At 36.9% G+C, this 25,045-nt stretch overlaps 1 protein-coding gene across 1 annotated transcript; it reads left to right on the top strand.

The window, feature by feature from the left end:
• The first annotated feature begins 3,379 nt into the window (after window positions 1–3,379).
• Window positions 3,380–23,832, top strand: LOC101173994 (adhesion G protein-coupled receptor F5). Its single transcript, XM_023953196.1, has 23 exons — window positions 3,380–3,437; window positions 8,998–9,100; window positions 9,327–9,378; window positions 9,460–9,603; window positions 9,700–9,870; window positions 10,496–10,534; window positions 11,097–11,252; window positions 11,330–11,479; window positions 11,809–11,838; window positions 12,058–12,099; window positions 14,156–14,568; window positions 14,663–14,721; window positions 15,488–15,609; window positions 15,724–15,936; window positions 16,798–16,986; window positions 17,078–17,218; window positions 17,307–17,485; window positions 19,503–19,667; window positions 19,779–21,149; window positions 21,251–21,292; window positions 21,494–21,544; window positions 21,631–21,691; window positions 21,977–23,832. Exons 2-23 carry the CDS (start codon window positions 8,999–9,001, stop codon window positions 22,027–22,029), a joined length of 3,945 nt encoding a protein of 1,314 aa, XP_023808964.1. The 5' UTR covers window positions 3,380–3,437; window position 8,998; the 3' UTR covers window positions 22,030–23,832.
• Window positions 23,833–25,045: the final 1,213 nt, after the last annotated feature.

The following is a 25,045-nucleotide window of genomic DNA, read 5'->3' as shown; positions in this document are numbered from 1 at the left end:
GAGCAGGAAGTAGCAGAGATTGGAAAGGATGAGGTTAGGAAGGCTCTGAAAAGGATGAAGAGCGGAAAGGCCGTTGGTCCTGATGACGTACCTGTGGAGGTATGGAAGTGCCTAGGAGAGACAGCAGTGGAATTTCTAACAAGGTTGTTCAATAGGATTTTAGAGAGTGAGAAGATGCCTGAGGAATGGAGGAGAAGCGTTCTGGTCCCAATCTTTAAGAACAAGGGTGACACGCAGAACTGCAGCAACTATAGAGGAATAAAGTTGATGAGCCACACAATGAAGCTGTGGGAAAGAGTAGTGGAAGCCAGGCTTAGGAAGAAGGTGGAGATTTGTGAGCAGCAGTATGGTTTCATGCCCCGTAAGAGCACCACTGATGCCATTTTTGCTTTGAGAATGTTGATGGAAAAGTACAGAGAAGGTCAGAAGGAGCTGCATTGTGTGTTCGTAGATTTAGAGAAGGCGTATGACAGGGTGCCGAGGGAGGAGCTGTGGTACTGTATGAGGTCGTCTGGAGTGGCAGAAAAGTATGTCAGAGTAGTTCAGGACATGTATGAGAGAAGTATGACGGTGGTGAGATGTGCTGTAGGTCAGACAGAGGAGTTCAAGGTGGAGGTGGGACTACACCAAGGATCAGCTTTGAGTCCTTTTTTGTTTGCTATGCTGATGGACAGGCTGACAGACGAGGTAAGACAGGAATCTCCCTGGACAATGATGTTTGCGGATGACATTGTAATTTGCAGTGAGAGTAGAGAGCAGGTGGAGGAACAGCTAGAGAGGTGGAGGTTTGCTCTGGAAAGAAGAGGTATGAAGGTCAGTCGTAGTAAGACAGAATACATGTGTCTGAACGAGAGGGATCAAGGTAGAAGCGTTAGGTTACAGGGGACTGAGGTGAAGAAGGTGCAGGAGTTTAAGTACTTGGGGTCAACAGTTCAGTGTGATGGGGATTGTGGAAAAGAGGTGAAGAGGCGAGTGCAGGCAGGTTGGAGCGGTTGGAGGAAAGTGTCAGGAGTGTTGTGTGACAGAAGAGTGCCAGCAAGACTCAAAGGAAAGGTGTACAAGACAGTGGTGAGACCAGCTCTGCTCTATGGGTTAGAGACGGTAGCAGTGAGACAGAGACAAGAGGCTGAGATGGAGGTAGCGGAGATGAAGATGTTGAGGTTCTCCTTAGGAGTGACCAGGTTAGACAGGATAAGGAACGAGTACATCAGAGGGACGGCTCATGTTGCCTGTGTCAGCGACAAAGTCAGAGAAGCCAGACTGAGATGGTTTGGACATGTTCAGAGGAGGGATAGTGGATATATTGGTAGAAGGATGTTGGAGATGGAGCTGCCTGGCAGGAGGGCAAGAGGACGGCCAAAGAGGAGATACATGGATGTCTTAACAGAGGACATGAAGTTGGCTAATGTTAGGGTAGAAGATGTCCATGATAGAGTGAGGTGGAAAAGGATGATTCGCTGTGGCGACCCCTGATGGGAAAAGCCGAAAGAGAAAGAAGATTCATGTGAGAAAAATTGAACATTGTGGAAAAACAGGCCAGCAAACAAATGACCACTAAAACAACCCAGATTGTTGTTGTTGTTTAAAAATTCTAAATTTACTCAAAACTGTTAATATTGCCTCATAGCTCTTTTTCCTGCTGAATGTGTGCTTCAAATTGAAAGAATATGTGGTATAAAAAAAAGTCCAGACAAGGGGGGAAGCAGGACATGTGTGAAGTGTGCATATCTCTTTGTTAGCATTGTTAACGCAAAACTGGTTTATCTAATGATCTATCAGTAGCCTGTCTGACATGGCAAAACATCCATGCATTAACAAAACATTTGTAGGTCTGTTGCAATAAAGGCTCAAGTTTCCCAGAATGATGCAACATGCTTCAATCAAAGGTGCTAAGTGCTGTGAGGCTGCTAAAGTCCCTGAGCTACAGCTGGTCCCAAACAATCCCATCACACAAGTCAGTCTTTTGTTTCCACTAAAACAAATTGGTTAAGTCTGATTAGAACAACAATATTCTTTGTGTTCTTGTGTCCTTTGCCATGTTGATGCTTGGCCTATGTTATTTTAAATTTAGCCACATTTTAACTTTGACTAAACTGAGCCGAGTTTGTCATTTCCAGGTCTTCATACTTTTAAAAAGGCTCGGCATGTTTTTGTACATTATAAACCTTATTTCAGAACATGCCTTTCTTTCTTTTATTCTCCCATCCGGTTTTGGAGAACAATGTGAAGATCGCTTTTTCTTTTTTTTCTCTGTTTTAATTATCATTTCCCCTCAGTTTCCCCAGCATTCATTTGACAATTATCCACAACTTTTTTGAGTTTTATTATCCCGAATCAAGTAAATACCGGTAGTCTATTCTTCTGTTTCTTTGTCAGGTCATCTATTTTACCACACTTTGTTCTTCCTTGTTTCAGGATTTTTTAGTTTCTACGACAAAAACCTAAATCTTCAACTTTATATTTTGTGGCGTCTTCTACAAAGACAATGCACCTGCATTTACAAAACAAAAGAGGGTCAGGAAGAGTTTGTAGAGATAAAACCAGAAACTTTCTCTGTTGACTCCAAATTCCCCAGATCGTAATCTAGTCAGGGATCTGCAGATCTAGAAAAAAAAAAACTTCAGTTCATAGAAACCTGGTACATATACATCTGAGGGATAAAATACTTTCAAGACATCCATGCAGAGAACCCTTTACTTGTATCAAAACTATTATAGCAAAAAAATAGTGTGGCTAAACAATATTAGATAGGTGGTGATAATGTTCTATTGTATTCCAATGCTTCTTCAGTTTAGAAGTGATAATTAAAAATGGCATACGATGGTAATGAAAGTTTAATATTAATTAGAAAATGTCTTCCTCTTAATGTGAATTGTTCAGAACTTTTATTAACTTCACTACGGTACTTCTGCAGAAGATTTGGATTTAAACCTCAAATTAAAAAATGTTAATGCATGAACAAAGACATCAAGGTAGCTGGTGTAAGAGTAGAGAGGATGCAGAAGACAGGGTTAGATGGGGGCAGCTGATTGGCTGTCGTGACATCTGAAGGTAAAACCGAAAGGAAAAATTAAGATTAAATAAGATAGACTTACTTAGATTACTTACTTAGATAATATGAGTATCTCAGATACTCCTTGGAAAATAAGTCATGATAAATGTGTGTTTTCAGTGTCAAAAATAAACATCAACATTGAGTGACTGTGGATTTGCAGCAAATTAGCTTAGTGTGTCACTGAGTTACAAATGAAAAAGACATGTTTCTACAACATTTGGTGTCAAGGAATTGTTCCAATAAACCTGTTGGGCAAGTATGACTCGTTCAGTGCTCTACAGGAAGTAAAACAAGAAGCTTTTTAAAATGCATGTGTAAGTGAAAGCAGCACAGTGAAATGGTTGGATCGTCCTGACGAGGATCAGAGAGAGGTCACTGTGAGGTAAATCCTTTTCAACCCTTTTTCAAACCTTTATGGAAATCTTTATAAAAGTGCCTTTTAATTCTATGTTACTGCAAATCTGCAAGGAGGCTTGATTTCTTTCACCTTCCAGCCTTCTGCTTTATTTTAAACAATATTCCAGAAAGGACAAATACACTTTTTGGTATTGATGGATAGCTCAAATTAGTTAAAAATAAAAGGTTTAAATGAAAAGCATTATTTTGAATTGCATTAAGCCTTTAAAATAAGTACAGGCCCAATGTTTTTACTCACTATACCAAAAATGGTGTGAAAGAAAGAAAACATGTTTTTTGGATCAATATTGGACTCAGCCTTTTCCTGTGAAAAGTATAGAGAAGTCAAAAAAAAAAGTTAGGAAATTTCTTTTTGGGAAAAACATAATAAGGAGTTAAATTGTTAAATTTTGGTCTTGACTCTGTACAACGATGTTCTTTCTTAAATTTCTGATTTAGTACCACTTTATAATCTTTGTAGTTTAATGTGTTAAAGTCAAAAGTCACATCTAGCTTCAACAGCGCTGCTTATTTGAACTGTTGATGTGATGTAGTTTTTCCTCACAATAACATTAGAACAACACTATAATATTCACCTTTCAACATTTTTTTACAGCACATTGTGCCCTGCATCTAACATAGCTGTTGAGCTTGTCAGTCCATCTCGTTCATGTAAAGAATCCGTTCTGTTTGCCAAATGTACATAAATCTTCAATTCAAAACAGATCTTTGTTTCCTTCTAAAATATTGAACTTGTTTTTTTTTAGGGGTTTAAACATCAGGGGGGAAAAAGTGTGAAAATTTTTATGGCTTTCTAAGAAAATAATATGTGTTGTGAGGATTTTTAAAACCTGAAAACATCTACAATTTTTTGTAAAAAATAAAAATGATCGCTTGACAGATTTATTCTGTTGCAGCTTATTTTCAGTAACTCCCTCAATAAATGAGGGAGCACTTATTTGATTTTATCAAACCACAATGTGATAGAAATGATTGTTTTTCTTTTTTTGTTATCTTTAAATAGATAATTAAAAAATGTTAAAGTAGATCTCTGCCACCATTCTAAAACTTGCATAATTTTTGCCACACCTAAAACCATTCTAGTTAATGACACCACCCATCAAAACATCATTGAAAAATCTCTGTAACTACAACAATAGAAAAACAGTTTTCACTTATTTTTTTAGCAATCAAAGATTTTTTCGCAAGAGCAGCAAAACACTGTTGAAAAAGGCCCCATGAGGAAATGAAAACTTGTTTCCTGAAAATCTTTTTGAAGAAAATAAAATATAAAGGCAATTAATAAATGGTATGAAGATGTCTTTAATGTCATCTAACTGTAAGTCAAATTTAGAAAAGGTGAAATAAAAAGCACAGCTTTACAAGAGATTTCTTAATTTTGCCTCCATATTTTATGCAACAATGCCATCATGCTATGATGCTGTGCTGAAGAATTGTTCCGTGTGTCGCCCATGTGTCATTATGAACATGTTTAGAGTCAGACAATATTTTCACAGTCAGGACTTACAGACGTGGCGAATAAATACTACAAAATTAATTCATTGGACAAAAAAAACAAATTTTTCTAAAAATGATGATAGAATCCACTGTGTATAAGCAGCGTCTTTGTAACATTACAGGGCTGGTGTTGAACCCCACACACACCCCTCCCCCTACCTGTCCATCATGAGTGCGCTGCATCTTTACTGTCAATGACACGATGTCATTATATGTCATACATGTCCATAATCCAAAACTTTATATTGTTTTCAGGCAGTTTATGTTAGGATTTCGTATAAAATTTAATCACCTGGTGAGCAGTGGTAACCAAACACACAGTGCGAATTTGCAGTAATGAGAGCTACACTTCAGGGTAAATGCCTGAAATTGCAAATGTAAGTTGTTGGTATGGGGCCAGACATAAGTGCGTCAATTACTGTAAGAAAAAACTGGTCCTGTCAGTTGTCAGGAATGTATCAGTCGGGGCCACAGAGATGTTTTTTTTTTATGTCTTTTTTTAAGACTGCGGATGACTTTCCTTTTGTTAACAGAAATTCCTTAACATTAGTTCCTTTTACAACAAGTGACAGCATATCGAAAAAACAAATCTAAGTCAGATTATTTTCTCTAATTTTCTTTAGATAAAAGTAACATTTAATTACCTACATGACCTAGAACAGAGTCAAGATTTTTTTTTTTCAAGATTCAAGAAGTTTTTATTGCCATATTCAGTGAAGTTTCACAGAATTGGAATTTGCAACATAAAACAAAAGAACAACAGTAAGCAAAAATTTAAAATGACACAATGGTCAGAACAATAAATAAACAGGGGTGTCGAACTCATTTTCACCGAGGGACACATCAGCTGGCTGTCCTCAAAGGGCCAGACATAACTTATACATGGAACTAATTGTAATGAAAAATAAAAGCAACTACTCCTTAATGTTAAATAACTCATTATTTATTTACTATAACTTTTTAAAGTAACAATTACAGTTGCATAGAAAACACATGTTTGCTTGTTACTCTAGCATAAATCCTTTTAAATTTGATTCTGACAGGTTAGGTTATATTGACAGTGTTTAAGTCCTAATGTATAGTTGCCCAATCCAATATTTCAAGTCTGATTCCTCCTAGATATCAATAAATACACACCAATTTTTACTTTTTATACTAAGAAATGTAAAACTTACATACATAAAATGACATGGTGGGCCACATTTGGCCCATGGGCCTTGAGTTTGACACATGTGACCTAGTATATAAAATGTTGAATTGCTTTTTAGTTTTTGCCTTTTATTCAGTTGCAAAAAGGAAAATAGATCTAAAAAAAGAAGCAAACATTTTCTAAAGTCTTTTGAGTTAAATGGCACATGAAAAAGAAAAACGTCAATTTATTTAAAGCCCCTTTAACCCTTTTTACAGTTTTAGCTCAGTGTTGACATTTGTTTAACCACAGTAACTCTTCAACCATTTACACAATAAAAGTACTTCCAGCGGATTCTGAACCGCAGAAAAGCAGCAATACTTAACAGTAGTGAAGTTTTAATGTGAACAATATTAAAATTAACTGAATCTTCTTTTTTTTTTCATCTTCTTTACCGTTTATTCCCTTTCGGGGTCATGAAGCTGCCGGAGCCTATCCCGGCCACTTGGGCGTGGGCAAGGGATGCACTGGACTGGTCGCCAGTCTGTCGCAGGGTAGAATATCCTCAATCACACATCCATTCACTCTCACAGTCATACCTATGGATCAACCTATGAAGCATGTTTTTGGACGGTGGGAGGAAGCCGGAGATCCCGGAGAAAACCCACGCATACACGGGGAGAACATGCAACTCCACACAGAAAGGTCCCCCATTGATGTAGTTTTTCATGTCCCTCAGCCGGGACTTGAACCAGGGGCCTTCTTGCTGTGAGGCAAGAGCGCTAACCACTGCGCCACAGTGCAGCCCATTAGCTGAATCTGTCGTGGAGAAAGCACCTTTGCGTCATTATGCAACACTTTACATTTGGTGGAAACCCAGTATAAAAAAAGCCATTTTTCTTCACATCAGAATCAGCTGATTCACAGCAACAGTGAGGAGGCGTTTGTTATTCAGATGTTGCGGGACATCTCCGTTATAAAGGGTTCACTGCAATAAGACACTTTGGGCCTTAAAGTTAGGTAGAAAAGCACTATATGAGACTACATAATTAACTTTTTATAATTGATTAATTTAATACAACTATACTTAGTTTGTTGCACAGTATAAGAAAAATCTTAAGGGATTACCGGTAAATCTAGAATAAAGAACAAAGGGAAGAAAACACGATAAAAACAAATTTTATAGTTTTTTTTTAATTCTTTTATCTCCCTAAAGCTATATCAAATATTTGTGTGTGTGAGTGAATATTTGAGTGGATAAAGTCTTAAATCTCACATGCCGGAGAAGCAGGCATGTGGTAAAGCAGATTAGGTGTTGAAGATCAGATTATAATGCATAATTGTTATTATCAACCACATTTATCATAATTCAAGTTGTGGAATGGGGATAAGGACTGAAAGTAGTCAATCTCTTATAGCTCATTGCATTCTAATCTACATTTTTGCCATCTCTCGGTGGGTGCAGTGTCCTTGCACCAGTTGGAGAAGTTTAAATATCTTGGGGTCTTGTTCAACAGTGAGTGAAGATCAGAGCGTGAGATTGACAGGCGGATCGGAGCAGTGTTTGTAGTTATGCGGTCGCTGTACCCGTCCATTGTGGTGAAGAGAGAGCTGAGGCAAAAATCAAAGCTCTCAATTTACCAGTTGATCTTCGTTCCAATACTCACCTATGGTCATGAGCTCTGGGTCATGACTGAAAGAACGCAGTCTCAAATACAGGCGACTAAAATGAGCTTCCTCCGTAGGGTGGCTGGGCGTTCCCTTAGAGATAGGATGAGAAGCTCGGTCACCAATGGAGAACTCTGAGTAGAACTGCTTCTCCTCCACATCTAAAGGAGCCAGGTGAGGTGGCTCGGGCATCTAGCTTGGATGCCTCCCAGACGCCTCCCTGGGGAGGTGTTCCTGGCATGTCCCACTGGGCAGAGGCCCCGGGAAAGACCCAGGACACGCTGGAGAGACTACGTCTCGGCTGGCCTGGGAACGCCTCGGGGTTCCCCCAGAGGACCTGGAGGAAGTAGCCGGGCCAAGGGAAGTCTGAGCATCTATGCTTAGACTGCTGCCTCCAAGACCCGGTCCCGGATAAGAGGAGGAAGATGGATGGATGTATTTTTCCAACTTTTTAACTTTGTGTTGTAATTATCCTTGACCGCTTCTGTTTCAGTCGCTGACTTCTCAGTTTTAGTTGCATGATTGTCCATTGTCAGAGATGTTTGTCTTCACCTTTATCTTACAGTATATTTTAGGCTCTCGGGTTCATTTGTTTTTAAGGATCTTATTTAAAAGATTTTGAAGTTTTTCTTCTTAGGTCAATTTAGGTTTCTGCCCACAAAGCCATCTGTCCTGTATTTTGGTCCTCCTCTAACATTCCTACAAAAACAACGCCAACAAAAAATAAAAAGAACATCTGAGCACAGCTACAAAAACTCAAAGCCTATATTTCAAGGGATTTAGCAATTCTTTTATCTAAACAGATTTTTCTTATGGGATTTCTTCAAATCGTACAAAGATTTGTGATGAAAATTAGACATAAAGGCGTTTCTAAATGAAGTCTGAATCCAATTAGAAAGGTGTGGAAGTTCACCCACAACTCTGGTCAGACCAATTTGGAGGGGATTTCTAATCCAAAATCCATAGTAGAAGTACGCAAATGGAAAGTGGTGATGTGCATTTAAGGTTAAAAAAGCAAAAGATATTTATATAAAACTGTTAAAACCATTGGTAAATGTAAACGAGTGAGGAAGTTCAGGCACCCACTGATTTGTGACGCTCTTACAAACACTGGAACTAAATACCTACCCAGTTGGTGTTTTAGACAACACTTTCCCAACTAAACTAAATCGGCAGAACGTCTCTGGTCTGAATGCAAATACATTTATTTGATTTCTATTCTGTTTTGTAGGATGGAACCACCAAAAGCAGCATATGTTGTTGGGATTCTTGTCCTTTTCTGCTGCTTTTTACAACAACAGGAATACACAGAGCCTGTGAAGTCCTTATTTGAGGTGAGAATCTGATTGTCAGTCTTCACTGATAGATGATACCAACAAGCTAATAGTGTTCCAAAGGTTTGAGTCATAACAACTGAATTTAGAGCGACTTGGAGAGGCAAAACATTTCAAAGGAGGAAATTTCTGAGGCCAGTTGGTATGACTCAACCTCAAGACTACGCCATCTGGATGAATGAGAGCCGTCACCGACCTAATGTAGTGTGGTTGTTGTTTTTTTAAGAAACTGATGAGTAAGAATCCCTTCAGTGCCCATGGAAGAGAAAAAAGAGAAAGTAGGTCACTGGAACAATGAGTTTTCAAGCTTTATCAAAAAAATTTGAAGCATTGTCTGACATGTTCTGCTTTCACTACAGCCAACCAAACCAGCATTGACTATAACATTGAAGTATATTTAAGCCTGTCTGACCTGGAACATTTTAGAAGGATTCTCAGCAACATCAGCATTCCTGTTTCGATCAACGACACAGGGGTAGTCACCAACATTAATGTAACAACAGGTATCCTTGGTCGCACATACATGATATATTGTTTAGTTTAAAATTTAGTCAAAGTTTAACTGAAACTTAATTGTTGTGTTTCTTTTCCCCTCGTAGAGTGCTCTTCTAATTTGACTGAATATCAGTGCACATGTAACAACAACTATGCCTGGTCTTATAACCAATGCATCAGTTATGGAGCCTGTGATGCCATCATCGGGGATAAGTGTGGATGCATTAAAGCCCTTCCCACAGATCAGTTCTGCCAGCTTAATACAACTCAGACAGGTAATCTCAATCTACGCTTACCACAAAGGAGCGTTGAAATGGTCTTTGTGCAGAGGTAGAGCAGCTGACCTCTGATCGGAAGATTGCAAGTTCAGTTCCCAGAACCTACCCACCCATGTATCAAAGTAAGCTTGGGCTAGACCAGTGCTTCTCAAATAGTGGGGTGGTGGTGGCGGTTTTAGGCACAGGTAATACGGGCAATTGTCCGGTGCGCAAATTTAACGTGGGGGCGGTGGTGACAGCGGCTCAGGGGTTGGGGGGGCCTGGCAAAAAATTATTGAGAAGCACTGGGCTACTTTGACACTGAACCCCACATTGATCCTGTTGGTTATACGTTGGCACCAGTTTAAGGCAGCAGAGTCGCCATCAGTGACTTTATCAGTGATTTTATGTAAACACTTTATTTTGAGAGTTTGTCTTCTTTTTTGTTTTTTTTTGGTAGCAATTTGAGCTTTTATTACTTTGACCTAAAATGACATAATAAACTTATTACATTACATCAGTGGCCAGTTTACTTAATCAACATTTAGCTGTAAGATGTAACAAAAATCCTTATTAATCGAGTATCTCCTAAACTTATTTTTTATTTACTGAAGTAATTAAAATATCAATTTTGTCTTTACAGTGATGTCAACGACTCCTGGCCTGACAACAACACCTCCAGGTATTGTTTATACATTTAAAAAGCTTTTTTTAACCAGTTTAAAAATAGTTGATAGTTGTCTGCGAGTGGCTCTAAATTTTGCTTAAACATAAAGGTCCAAAGGACCAAAACCAACAACAATTTATAAAAGTATTTTACCTAACAACAATCAAAAGTTGAACAATCAATTTTGATTATTCTGCCATGCATTATCAATAAAACAGAGTAAACTGATCAACTTAAACTCAATCTCTCCAGTCTCCCTCCCTTACGTAGTAGTTGAAGACCCTCCTGAGTGAGGGCTCAACGAGGCGTTCCAAAAAGAATCTCAAAGTACAATTAGGCCTACTGAGTATGTTTAATCACCTACTTCTCAGATAATTTTTCTATTAAATATTCTTCTCATACAGTTTTTAGAGGCATAAAATTTAGGTTGTTTCAAATTTTTGTTTCATAATATTGAGTGAAGCCACAAAATATTAAAAGGAAATCAAGATCACAAAAAATGTGAGGGGAAAATAATGTTAAGGTAAATACGGGTTATTTGGTTGCTGAAAATATTGTTTTTTTGTAAATTCTCTAGTTCCAGTTTACATCGATGTGGACATAGACTTGCGCTTCTCAGCCCCCATCTTGTCCTCAAACATCATTGATGAAGTCAAAAGGAGGCTGGGAGTTGTTGCATTCCCATATTCGATTTCACCACTTTTAGAAATATTAAACTTTAACATCACAACAGGTAAGAACTGATGCTACATAAGCTAATTCAAGGTGAGAAATAAATCCAATGGTTTTGATGTCTTGACAACTTCACAGGATGCAATAACACACAGTGTCAGTGTGGGGATCAATTTGCTTGGTCATGTGACAAGTGCCAATTATACGGTGCATGCGACAACATCAGTGGAACAACCTGCAGCTGTATCAATGCAATACCTGAAGGAGAGTTCTGTGAACCAATCTCGAGTAAGCAAAACAATAGTTTTTGGTTGATACAAAATAAACAACTATCTTATTGACAGAAGTTGTAAAGTTTCTTTTGTTTTATTTTTATATTTTGGACCTTTTTACTGCCATATTTATTATATTTATAAAAATGTACGTATTGTTTTTTTGACTTCTTTTAAAACAATTTTTAGTGGGAATTTTTTTTAATTATTTTGAATTTTGTGCAGCAACCTTAATTTCTAGAATGCATGTTGTTTTAATGGATTGAATCTTTGAGGTAACTGCAAAAAGATGTTCTGGCTTTATTCTGGCCTTCTTTTTACTTGTTTAATATTATTACTTCACAGATGTCCCTTCATGCTCAACACCACCTCCAGGTAGGAGAAATTATATTCCAGTATGGTCATGTGCATTTTACGCAACCATTTTAAAATTATTGTTTAGTAAGAATTCTACATGTTATTGATCAGAACGATGCTAAACAACCTGCTGGCCATTTATACTTGTAAAGTTAATCAATGTGTTACATCCCAAATCTCATTTTCATGCCTCTACTTTATAACTTCTACTTTTTTTATTTTATATAAAATCAACAGTGACAACTGCAGAGCTGCCTTCAACAACGCTTTCAACTTTAGGTACTGTACAGAATTCCTCTCTTATTCCTGGGTGGAGACTGTCCATCACCAAACATGGGAATATTGCTCAACATAAAGATTCTGTATTAATATTCAGAGCCATTGACTGTATCAGAGCAATTTACTGTACGGTAGCGTACTTTATAACGCAGCACTGAAAACCAGGAGCCCGTGCTTTCTCCTTCATCAGTTAAGTGCGAGGTGACGAGATGTTCTTCAGGGTATCAGGATTTTTTCCAGCCGCTTCAAAGTCAGCTGATGGTCCTCAGGGAGTTGTGTGTATGCACAGACACAAAAAGTTACAGGGAACATTTCAGCCACTGGATTTACCGCCGCGCTACCTCCAAATGTGCAAGGGCAGTGGCTGACCGATGTCAACAAATTGTCCGGTCGTGGTTGAATATTAGCTTCATCTTGAAACCTCAGCGGTCGCCAGGCAGCATGTGAAAATGCGACTCCCACTGTCCGATTACAAGTGCCACCGCGTGGCGACAATGGGGCCATCTGCCGAATTTGTGAAAAACTGGCATTTAGGTCGTGACATGGTGGCATTTAGTCATATATCACCGTAGTTCAAGGGACAGAAATTAGATTACAAAAGAAAAAAGTTATTTTAAACTTTAAATAAAACTCCATTCAAAAAACAGCTTTGAAAATCTCAAAAAAGCAGCTTTTTCCTATAAGCAGCTGCTTCATCCTATTACAACAAGCCTAAAAAAAATAAACAATAATCCATAAAGCTGTCACAAATGTCTACAGCGCTCCATTTTCACTAACTGTGGTATATTTGGAAGGGCAGGTTGTGACAACAGCGCTTAACCATTGTGTTCATTTCTTTGCAAAAAAATAGCTTTTCTTCTCAAAGTGCGAAGCAGATTTAATGCAGTTAATCCTCAAGATATACACTTAAAGAAGCACAATGGTAACCACAAAGAAAACAGTAATGAACAAACACTAATCAAAAGCTCAACTGTATCTGTTGTTTCAGAGCAGAAGTTTAAAAACACCCAAATTCAGGCTTTAGCCAAGTTTTATTCTAAAAGGTGATAGAAGTCAATATGGACCCTTCATCAATTCTTTTTATAACTTTCATCATTTTAAAACCTATAATTATAGTATTTCTAACTATAGGAAAATGAAACCCAAGCTACCTCCCCATCTACTGTACAACTTTAACAATTTTTGAGTAGCAAACTTAAATGAGCCATTACGTTTTTCATTAAAAAGCTTTTCTGCTAATTCATTTAATATTGTTTAAGCTTTACTTAAGATATATAAAATCTATTTGTAACATTTTACATCTATATTAATGCATATATTCAAAAAGGTGTAAATAAGTTATTTATTAGTTTGTCTGATTCCCCCCACCACCATTTTCTTGATAAAGGATAGCAACCTCTGAGTGTTGATTCTCCACAGCCTGGCAAATTTTTGTTACAAATTTACACGTTTTTTACACAAACACACACATAATATCAGCTCCAACACAGCTATTGACTTGAGAGTACCTTCCATATGGTCAAAAGGCAAAACACCTTCATGACCAGGACATTACACATTTTATATAAAGATCTAGCAGATCTTATAGCAGATCCCAATCAGGTTTCAAAAAGGATGACCACTTGACCGTCATTATAGTAATTGTTTGGGGAACAACTGATCACATGGGTAAAAACAATGCTAGATTTCTTTTTGTTAAAAACCTAAATTGTGTCATCTTCATCCTTTGAAAATCTGCTGAAGTTTATAACAAATAAATGAACACATTTTATGATGTTTGTGGGAGCCGCTTGAGCTCGTGCTGGTTTGCGGAACCTTCCGTCCGTGAAACCAGGGTTCGAATCCGGGCTGCTCCCTATTCCCTTCTCTGCCGGTCCCAAACCCAGATAAATTGAGAGGGTTGCGTCAGGAAGGGCATCGGCCGTAAACCATTGCCAAGTTAACCATGCGACTCATCGCGAGGTTGTTTTGCTGTGGCGACCCCTGATGGGAAAAGCCGAAAGAGAAAGGAGGAGATTTTATGATGTTTGTGTTTACTTTTGTGCCATACTTCCAGGGACACCCATCACCGTTACGACGGCACCACCTACCACAGCTACAACAGAGCCATCCACAACAGAGCCATCCACAACAGTTACGACGGCACCACCTACCACAGCTACGGCAAAACCATCCACCACAGTTTCGACGTCACCATCCACCACAGTTGCGGCAACACCATCTACCTCAGTTACGGCAACACCATCCGCCACAGTTACGTCAACACCATCCGCCACAGTCAAGGCAACACCATCCACCACAGTTACAACGGCACCATCCACCACAGTTACAACGGCACCATCCACCACAGTTACAACGGCACCATCCACCACAGTTACAAGGACGACCTTAAAGTTTACCATGGATTTGGAATACAAAGAAGAATACAATGCACAATCCAACACAGTTTACCAAACAATTTTTGATACCGTAAGTCTAAATATGGTATTTTTACATATTTTTTTCAATCATACTTGATGAGCTTTGGTGTTTTATCAAAATTGTTGATATTATCTAATTACAGATTGGAACTTCTTGTAGGACGATCGTCAACACTTGCAGTGTAGACAGTCTAACTTTTTCGTAAGTAGGAAGTCTCTCTTGTTATTTCTTTTTTTAAGTAAACAGCAGTAACAGAAAGGGTTTTTGTATTGTATTGTATAGTGTATCATATGCATCCAAATATGTATGCATATTATATCTAACAAAAGCAAGCACAGCTGCTGTAACTTGACCCAATAAATCATGACTTAACATGTGTTGCTAACTTTTGAAATTTAGACTCGTGTCCTTTGTCTTAACTTCTGTGGTGCAACAGTTCGCCATTTAATTTTTGCGTTTTATAAAGAAATTCAGCTGTCCAAAATAAAAATGTATCCACTGATAATGTATTGTTCACAAAATGGAACATTCTTATATTTTTTTGCATTCGAAAGCTAGACCTTTCTAGACTAGATTTTTCTGAAAAATAATACCAATTATCAAGCAGACAGATTTATTTTACTTATTCAATGGGCAGTTGACGCTACTTATGCCTCTCCAATATCCTAGAATTTGCAGTGTTTCCAGATGAAGCCGGTTTGTAGTACACTTGTAGTTTGGTTAGGTCAAGTGTAACATTTATAGTACAGCAAAATTGTTTAAGACTTAATTTACTACTTATAAATATACATTATGCCACATGTTTTCAAAACTAAGTACAAATCAATGAGTTTAAAACTAGAAATTTACTCTTTGCAACTATTGCAACATGCATGAAATTTATCAATACTTTACTGAATGATTCCATGTAGGCAGCATATTATATTATTTTGGCAGAATTTTTACCAGAGCGTATTTTCTATTGCAGATCTGGAAGTACGGTTGCTACCTTCACTATAAGTGCTGCATCTATAAACAGTAGTCAGATTCAACAAATTAATGATGGCATCATTAATGGAGTTTTAACAAAGTATCCTATCATTATTGACGGTAAGTGATTCCCTCTATATTTTCACATTGCTCAAGTTATAATTCTATGTCAAAATAATTCCAAAATCGTTTGGAAAATTTATATGTTAATAAATGTACCTTTTGTCTAAATAGGCGACTCTTTACAATTCTCAACTAATAAAACCATTGTCGGAACCCCTGTGGACATTACATGTCAACGTCCAGATCAAAGTCTTAATTTTGGTCAAATTGAGGCTGTGACCTGGACAATTGATGGTGCAGCCCTCAATGCTGAAACAACTCCAGGTACCCTAAATAACGGTACCTCCAAATTAACTGGCTTCAGGTTCTCTCAGACTGGACAAGGTAAGGATTTGGCTAAAAACTAGCAGGTACATGTGTCACTCTAAATTCATAGTATAATTAGGATGCAGAAATGTTGATCAGTGTCATGTAAACTCATATAAAGAAATTATTTTTTAAATTTCCAAACATATACAGTACAGACCAAAAGTTTGGACACACCGTCCCATTCATTTAAATGATAAGGTGTGTCCAAACTTTTGGTCTGTAGTGTATGTATATAGATATATGGATTTTTTTTTTTGCTTTAAGCATTGGACAGAAAAATTCCACAAAAGCAGATTTTTAGAAACACATTCCTGCTATAATTTAGGTAAATAACATGTTATGTTGGATATGCATATTTATTTTATAATAACTTGGATAAAAGTAAAGAAATATCTGTATTTAAAAATATTTACCATGTTTTTCTGGCATGATTAGTAATTTAAATTTTAATGGCATTTTTTTAAGTCAATGTCAAACTTATAGTTTGAATCATTGTGTAGAGAAACTAATGCAAAAACAATGGACTTGGCAAACCATTAGGTTAACACAACCATGTTGCTGGCATTTGCTTATGTACTTTGCCAAACACTTTTCAAGGCAAATCAACCAAAGTGGCAAATTGTAAGAAATAGGCTTTACTGAACCCTTAACAAACCCAAATGTGACTTGTTTTTATGAAAAACTATCTAAGAAGATTAACATTTTGTTGAATGTTGCGGCAAGTCCCTTACAATTAAAAGGGAAAACTGATCACTAATAAACCAAGAAATCCTAATGTTCTGCCAGATGTTTTCGTAACAGATAGTAAAACAAAGAAAGGCTTCAAATTCTCATTAGACAATGGAAGATTTTAATGATGACTATCCTTTATTTCAGTACCTTGTGTGTGTCTGCTGCGAGTGGGAAATAAGATTTTGCGACGAAAAGGAACAATTGATATCATGCCAAAACCGGAGATTAAAGTAACTACATTAAGAGATGTTGTGCTTTGTGGGACACAGGCAGTAACGTTGACATGCTCTGTCCAATCCCCCTACAAAGTCAAGTTTGAGAACAGTGAAACAGGTAAACAAACATTGAAAATTGTTAATGTAAAACTTTTAATGGATAAAAGTCATCACAGCATTACTAAAATTTTATATTTTCTTTTTATCAGCTGGTCAAACAGTCCAGTACACATATCCAGTTACTAGCTGTGTAGATGGAACTACTCAAAGTTTTAAGTGTCAGTGGGTACCCGAATCATATGGCAAAGACCTCCAATATAGCCAAGCTGCTACCCTGAGGTTTGCAAATCGTGAGTATTGATGGAAATTATATGGATCTTTATTTTGTGTGAACTTCACCTTGCAAACCTTCTTACAAACTTTTGTCAATCTTTCTAGAGATTTTGTGCAGCAATACAACATTTGGTGATGGACCACTTGGTTACATTGGAAGAGCAGATTGTGACAAAGACAAAACGGGAGAGATAACAGCTGAATGTATGGCAAATGCTAAATATGAGAATGTTCAAGACAGATGTGTCCTGAAAGAAATTCAAAACCTGCTTGATCTGTCTGTGGTAAGTCTTATTTTACCGCTGAACAACAAAAAACTTCAGTTGCATAAGTTAACACTTTAACACTGAAGATGTCTTTGGCGACATCTACACACTCTTTGATCTACCGTCACTCTTTGAGCATTTACACTATCAGTGCAAATCGGCAGATTCTGACACAGAGAAAAGTGACTTGATTTCATCTTTACATCAATATCCTCCTCAACAGAATCAGCGGATTTATGTTAAACATTTAAGCACCTCACTACTATAAAGTGTTGCATATCATTGCAAAGCCTCTTTTGATTTGCTTCAGAATCCAATGGAATTAAGCTAATTGCATGAATGGTTGAAGAGTTATGGTAGTCAAAAGAATATCAATCCTGAAGCTAAGGCTAAAGATCCAGTGTTGATATATAATTAAAGTGCTGTTAAATGTTCATTTTAATCAATGTAAAACTTTAAAACTTCATAAATACATTGAAAGTAAAAAATGAAAACATTTAAACAATACCTAGCAACAAGATTACAAAAAACATTTTGCGACTAAGGCACACATAAATGATAAACATTCAACTTGCTTTAAAAATGCTCAAATTACCTTCATAATGTTTAACAACACTTTCATAAAGGAAAAAGACTGCATTAGTAAAACAACACAGAAAAGCCGAGCTAATTTGGCCCCATATTGTACATTACAAAAAAATGAACGAAATCCATCCTAACTCTAATTTTATTGACAGCAATATATACACATACAGGCATGCACGCACGTATGCACACTCATATAAAGAAGTAAAATCAGTTGTTTTATGTGAGATCTTCTACTACATTTCAAAGGTTACTGGTACTTGGATTTTTTTTTTACTAGAAAAGTTAGAACTTCTAATAGATAGATAAAAGGACACATCTTTTACACCTTTTAGCTATTGTTAGTAAAACTCCAAGTGTCAATTATTCAATTTAAGAAATGCAAAAAAAAAAAATTTGCTTTGCTAAAACTTGTGAAAAGACTATGGTCACATATTCTAAAATGCTACCACACAGCGACCCAAATGCGAGTCTTTCAGCAAATTCAGCTGAAATCACCACTGAGATTTAAGGAAAAGGTAAAACTTTAACCGGACAAATTTTGACATTGGTCAGTGGCCGCCATTTGGAGGTCACATGGGGGCAAGAAGGCAGCAACTCAGTGATTGACTGATCGGAGGGTCTCCAAAGTAACCAAAATTATCTGATGATTAGACGATTTCAGACTGCCACCATCCAACCACCCCCTTGCCACCATCCGATTGTTAGAAATCGTACAGTTTAAGTACGGGCACTCGTCAAGGGTGTTAACATGGGCCAGAGGCCTAGTGACGATTAATCTTGCGATCGATGCTGCGCAAAACTCATCATGGCGTTGATAGCCACACAGCAACTAAGAGACCTGGGTATTGACAAATTGTGCTTTCTTAAGAGGCATGTTGTCTAAAAAATTGTAAATTTTTAAATGAACAGGATCATAATGTGTGCTCAAAATCGAAGTTGCAGATGAGCAGAATGCCCCGCTTTTTATATACCCCTTGGCTACCAGGTGGCTGGCAGCCGCTGGCACTGGATATGAAAAGGCCACTGTCCAGAGACATTTACACATTAGGAAATAAGAGCTGCTGCCGGCCGGTGACACAGCCACCCAGCTGTGGCCCAATTTGGTAATGACGTCATCCCTACCTTACTGACGGCGGCCTGACTACTGCCGTCTTCATTCATGAGCACTCCATGCTGATACCTCCCCACGTTACAGTGGCAGTTGTATTTCTGACCGTAGCACAATTATTAACCAACCTGTTTTGGCACAAGGATTGCATGGCTATGTGCTGAAATCTGCCTATGTTACAAATTTCTGTATTTTCAGTATTATCTGTTTAATAATTCTGTATAATAGATGTCTGCGTTTTTTTGTGTATTAATTGCAATTCTTGTGTTTTTAAGTGTTTTCCAGTAATTTTGCTTCATGCTTCAAATCTCGTTTTTTTCCTTCTACTTTTTCTGTTAGAATCTGACTCCTGTTGACCTGCCACCATTCTTGAAAAAACTGAGTGATGTAACTAAAAACACCTCAGCGGAAATTAATCAATCTCCTGCCACTATTGGAGCTGTTGTAAAGATTTTAGACAATGTAGCAAATGTGAACACAAAAGTAGACCAACTTTCAATGACGGTAAATGGATTTTCTTAAGACCTCTTCTAGATTAGATGCCTTTCAGTGCTTTCTTTTTTGCCCTGTTATTTATTCTTAAAAAACGTTTTTGATTTTTTTTTTTATGTCTAGTTTGTCCTGGAAACAGCTGGAATTCTAACCAGGGATGACTCAAAGAACTCGTGGAATTTTCTGAACAACAATGACACAAAGACAGTTACAAACACTACTAGCTTAGCAACCAGTAACAGCCGAAGCTCTTTATTCCTGGATTCTCTGGAGAGATTATCTGGAAGTCTTTCAAATAACAGCTTTGTCATAAATGTTCCTTCAGTTCTTTTGAACAAAACTACATTTACAAATAATTTTAATTTTGACTTCAATTCATCTGTGGCAGTGGACATACCACAGTCAGTAGGAGGCAACAAATCTTTAACAGTAATTGTGTTTTCTTCAATGGACAATGTGCTTCCTCCAAGAGACCAAGCCAATTCATCGGTTAATCTCATCAACGGACAAGTTACACTTATACGGTCCAGCGGCAAAATCAATAATATCTCCTTAACATTCGACGTACTGAATGACACCTTGTCCAGCCCAAAATGTGTTTATTGGAACTTCAGCCTTTTCAATGGTCTTGGAGGATGGGACACTGAAGGATGTTTCTTGGTGTATAACGAAAATGGCACCGTCAGCTGCAGCTGCAACCATCTTACCTCGTTTTCTATCCTCATGTCACCCTTTGCACCAGATATTCCAGAATTAGCCTACATAACCTATGTTGGTATTGCCTTATCAATGATTTCATTAGTCATCTGTCTCATCATTGAAGCCATCATATGGCATAGAGTAAGAAAAAACAGCACATCTTGGTTGCGGCATGTCTCCATTTTAAACATCGCCTTGTCTCTACTGATTGCAGACATTTGGTTTATTATTGCGGCAAACATTTCAGATCCTGGGAGACAAAATGCACCAGCATGCACTGCAGCTACTTTCTTCATCCATTTTTTCTACCTTGCCATGTTCTTCTGGATGTTGTCTTCAGCTTTGCTGTTGGTCTACCGCACATTGAGCGTCTTTGGTGGTCTCTCTGACCTGGCATTGTTAGGTATTGGATTCGCTCTGGGATACGGCGCACCTCTCATTATTGCATCAATAACAATTGCTATCACTGCTGGACCAAAACAATATATCCAGAAAGAAGTCTGCTGGCTTAACTGGTTTGAATCCAAAGCTCTACTGGCATTTGTGATCCCTGCACTGTCAATAGTGTGTATAAACCTGATAATCCTAGCTGTAATACTTTACAAAATATTGAGGAGAAGGGTAGGATCAAACAGCACGCAAGAGGGAGAGAAACATGTGCTAATGGTCATTGCCAAGAGTTTAGCTGTGCTCACTCCAATCTTTGGATTAACTTGGGGTTTGGGAATTGGAACCATGGTTGACCCAAGAAATAAAGGAGTCCATATAGCATTTGCCTTCTTCAACTCTTTGCAGGTATTGATTCAAAAAAATTTGAATTCTGATTTTCATGGTAAATAATTTCGTTCAGTCAAAGTGTTGGTTCTTATCATTTTCTGCATTGTATTTCTCTGAAGGGGTTTTTCATCTTGGTGTTTGGAGTACTACTAGACAAAAAGGTATGTAAATTGGTGTGTGTGTGTCTGTGTGTACATGAACATATATATATATATATATATATATATATATATATATATATATATATATATATATATATATATATATATATATATATATATATATATATATATATATATATGTTGCTTTCTTCAGCAAATTTTGTTATAAAGCAATGTACTAATCTAAAAAAAAATCAACAGGTTTTGCAAGACTTAAGAGCAACCTCACAAAGCATATTCAGTGGAACAAAGGTAAGAACTCCAACTGATCTTTTGTTTTTGTAAGTAAAACCAACGTACTTGTCCAACTTATTTATTTATTTATTTTTTTGTCTCAGAGCACCAGTGGAGGAAACTCTTCCAGTATTTTTGGATTTCTAAAGAGAAATGGAAGAGGGGGTGAGTTACTCATAAAAAAATCTAATATTAAAAATCAAAGTTTCCAGACAATGCAATGTACTTTAATCTGTTATGGGCTCTGGCAAGTGACTTGTGAGCACAGACAGAAATCTGAAAGTGAACACATATAAGAAATCACCAAAAATTTAAAGTTGTCACTGGGGTTTACAATTATTTGTTAACCCTTTACAAAATTAGCATTTAGGAATCCAAAAAAATCATAGTCTCCTGTGCTCTGTCTGTCTGTTTTGTATTGTTTTCTGACAAAGTTTTCTCTTGTTACAGGTGGTATTTCCAACAGTGGATCCAGTACTGGTCATTCATTCGGCAACACATGAGGAAGTATGGCGGACCCTGGGATTTATATTCCTGTCCAATTAGGATATCTGCACTCTATCGACTGCATTGTAATATTTTGTAAGATGACTCCCTTTCTTTTTCAAAACGTAAAAGATCCATGCTGATTAGAAAATATATTTAGTTTGATATGTTACTACATTTTTTACAGATAATTTTAAATAAAATGTTAACCTTTACAGCACTTTGTAATTTAAAACATAGAAAGATGTAGGCTTCTTTGTGTAATAGAAATAACGCAGTGAAAAGAAATCGGGTCAAGTTCTTTTTCATACACATTACTTCAAAAAACAAATTCGAATACAACACCTTATAAAACTAGCCCTATAAAAAAGTGTATCAGGAAAAGAAAAGGTCACTTGAATATAATATTGAATATAATAATGCTTCATTTTAGTATTAGGACATTCGTGTACTATTTGGTGTGCAGCATGGCTGTTATACGTCACTGTTTTCAGAAATCTTTTAGCTTCTTGTAATAATTATTTGCCTCGAGATAGCTGGAACTTGCTTTGCTGATTGACAGTCTTGTTGAACTAAAGAGCACCTTAACAAAAGAGTTTTGTTTTCTTAGCTATTAAAGTAGTACAACCGGTGCAAGCTTTCTTTTTCACTGCGTCAAGTCACACCAGACCAATACTGCTTTGGCAAATCATGAAGACGCTGCATGTGATTACCATAAGAGGGCAATTTTTCACTTCCCAGAGGCTGATGACCAAAGCAGTAGACTTTTGGTTTAACCAAGTCAGTTCTCATCCTTTCTTGTGTTTAACAGCATTATATAACAGTAGTAAAAAAAACTCAATAACAAAATGTTTTAAAGATTTTTACTCCTCCAAAGCTAATTCTATCATGAAAAGTCCTAACTGAGGGCGAGTTTCTATCTGAACTTTCTAGTTAACATGAGACAAATCAAATGACACATTCAGTTAGTTGCTTTATCTCTTCACATACAGCATGCAGTGTATCCTCAACTTAAAATGGTTTAGTGAATACCTAAGACAAAACCAACTGAAAAAAATAAACCTGAATAGGTTTGATTGGTGTTTTATTGGAACATCTGTGCCATTATGGATGGCTTTAGAATGCAGAAACTAAAAAAAGGATAAGCCACAAGCCTCTGCACTTGTGATTTTCAACTAAAACCAAACATGATTATTCAGCTAAAATGAGGAAGAAGATGAACGGGAGTCTCAATTCTTGTTGTCATACCTGTAAAAGTAAATAATCATATATACTACAAATTAAGAACCAAAAGTTGATTTAAAATGTTTTAGTCTCCAATTGCTTGATTTTTTTTTTCTTTTTATGTGCAGCCATAGTTTGAACTGAAGTTTTGAGGTCACATATTTACATATTTACATATTTATTTTAAAGAGTTCATAAGTTGATAGCCATAAAGTTTTACTTGCTTTGGCCCAAACACATAGTTTGTTTTGCACTTTTATTGTTCAGTCAAACTTGGATTAAAATGAAGGAACTCTGAATCATGATGATGGTGTGTAACACACAAAATAAAAAACATTGATTTAATCAATCATAAATAGTCTACACTTTTTCTTAGGCTTTTGGCACTTTTCATTGTTAAGCCCTGAGGTCAAAGACTTTACATGCTTTTTGTGTATAAATATATAATAAAATGTCTATTATGAAACTTTAATGCTCTGTTGAAGTGTAATTTTTTGTTTTTTTGTGTTTGAAGAAAGTGTGTTTTGTTACACATTCCATCACAATTTTGTTTAAGAAAATGTCTCACATGAATAAATCTACTCATTTTTGGTCAATGGAAGTGGCTTTCTTACATATACACATCGTTTTACATAGGTTTGCTTATAACATTATTTGACTTCACATACATTTTAATCCCTTCCAACAGTGAGATGTGCTCCTGAAGAGGTAGCGTCTGGTTTAGTAAAACTGGTTTGGTTTCATTCTTTCAACCAGACAACTTGATGTGAGATAAGATTTCTTTGTGTAGTAGCCTTTGTGCTTACGTGCAAACACTAGATACTACAATTCTATAAAAACATTGCTCCTTTTATCACCTGTTCCATATCTAAAATAAACATCAGTAGCCCCTTTGTTTTGTTAAATGCAAATATGTCCTATATTTAAAAAGTAAAATCTTATCTTTGTCTTCTGCCCCTACATTCTGGACAACAAAGACTACAATCGAAACCAAGTAAAACTCTTTAAATGCTTTGAAAAAAAACATGTTGGACCTGTTCATCTCCCTGACTGAAACAAATAATTGCATCAAGTTAGATTCACTTTCCTTTTTGGAACAAGAGTGAATACTCATAAAATAATCATGATCAAAAGGGGTGAGTTTTGAAAAAAGAAAAAAAGCAATAAATCAAACAGCAAAGCCTTTACAGAACAAAGGCACTACAGAAGACAACCCTTCCTCATCCTCAGTACGAGACTTTGAATGCCCCCTGGGGGGCAGAAAACTACTTTTGTTTCATGCCCAACAGTCTATGAAGGTTATAACTTCCTAGATTTTTTTTACTCATCACGTGAACTTTTCATCACATGAACATAAGACAACTCTGTTTCTATAGGAACCTGTCTGACAAAACATAAATACATAAAAACAACCCAAAGAAATTGTGGATAATCACTTTTAAAACAACTAAAATCTTTAGGAAAGGGCAGGAGAAAATACCAAACTATATTGATACATCTGCATGCACAACATTTCATTAACGGAAGGATCACAGAAGATCGCAGGTTTGGTTCCCACCCTGCCCGTCCATGAGCAGAAGTACCCTTAGGCAAGACACTGAGCCACCCTTAGCAAAAGTAGTACACCCAATTTTATCTTTTGTTCCAGACACTGGTGCTAGTGTCAGGCAGCAGAACCGCCATCAGTGTGAGAATTTGTATACGCATGGGTGAATGGGAATGAGACTGTAAAGCAATTTAAGCCTTAAACCAAGGTGGAAAAGCACAATAAAATAGAGGTCATTTTCTCTTGTTGTATTGATTCATGAC

Source organism: Oryzias latipes, chromosome 24 (assembly GCF_002234675.1).
Source record: "Oryzias latipes chromosome 24, ASM223467v1".
Classification (NCBI taxonomy): domain Eukaryota; kingdom Metazoa; phylum Chordata; class Actinopteri; order Beloniformes; family Adrianichthyidae; genus Oryzias; species Oryzias latipes.
Note: the sequence above shows the minus strand (reverse complement) of the source record. Positions and strands in the feature narration are given on the sequence as shown.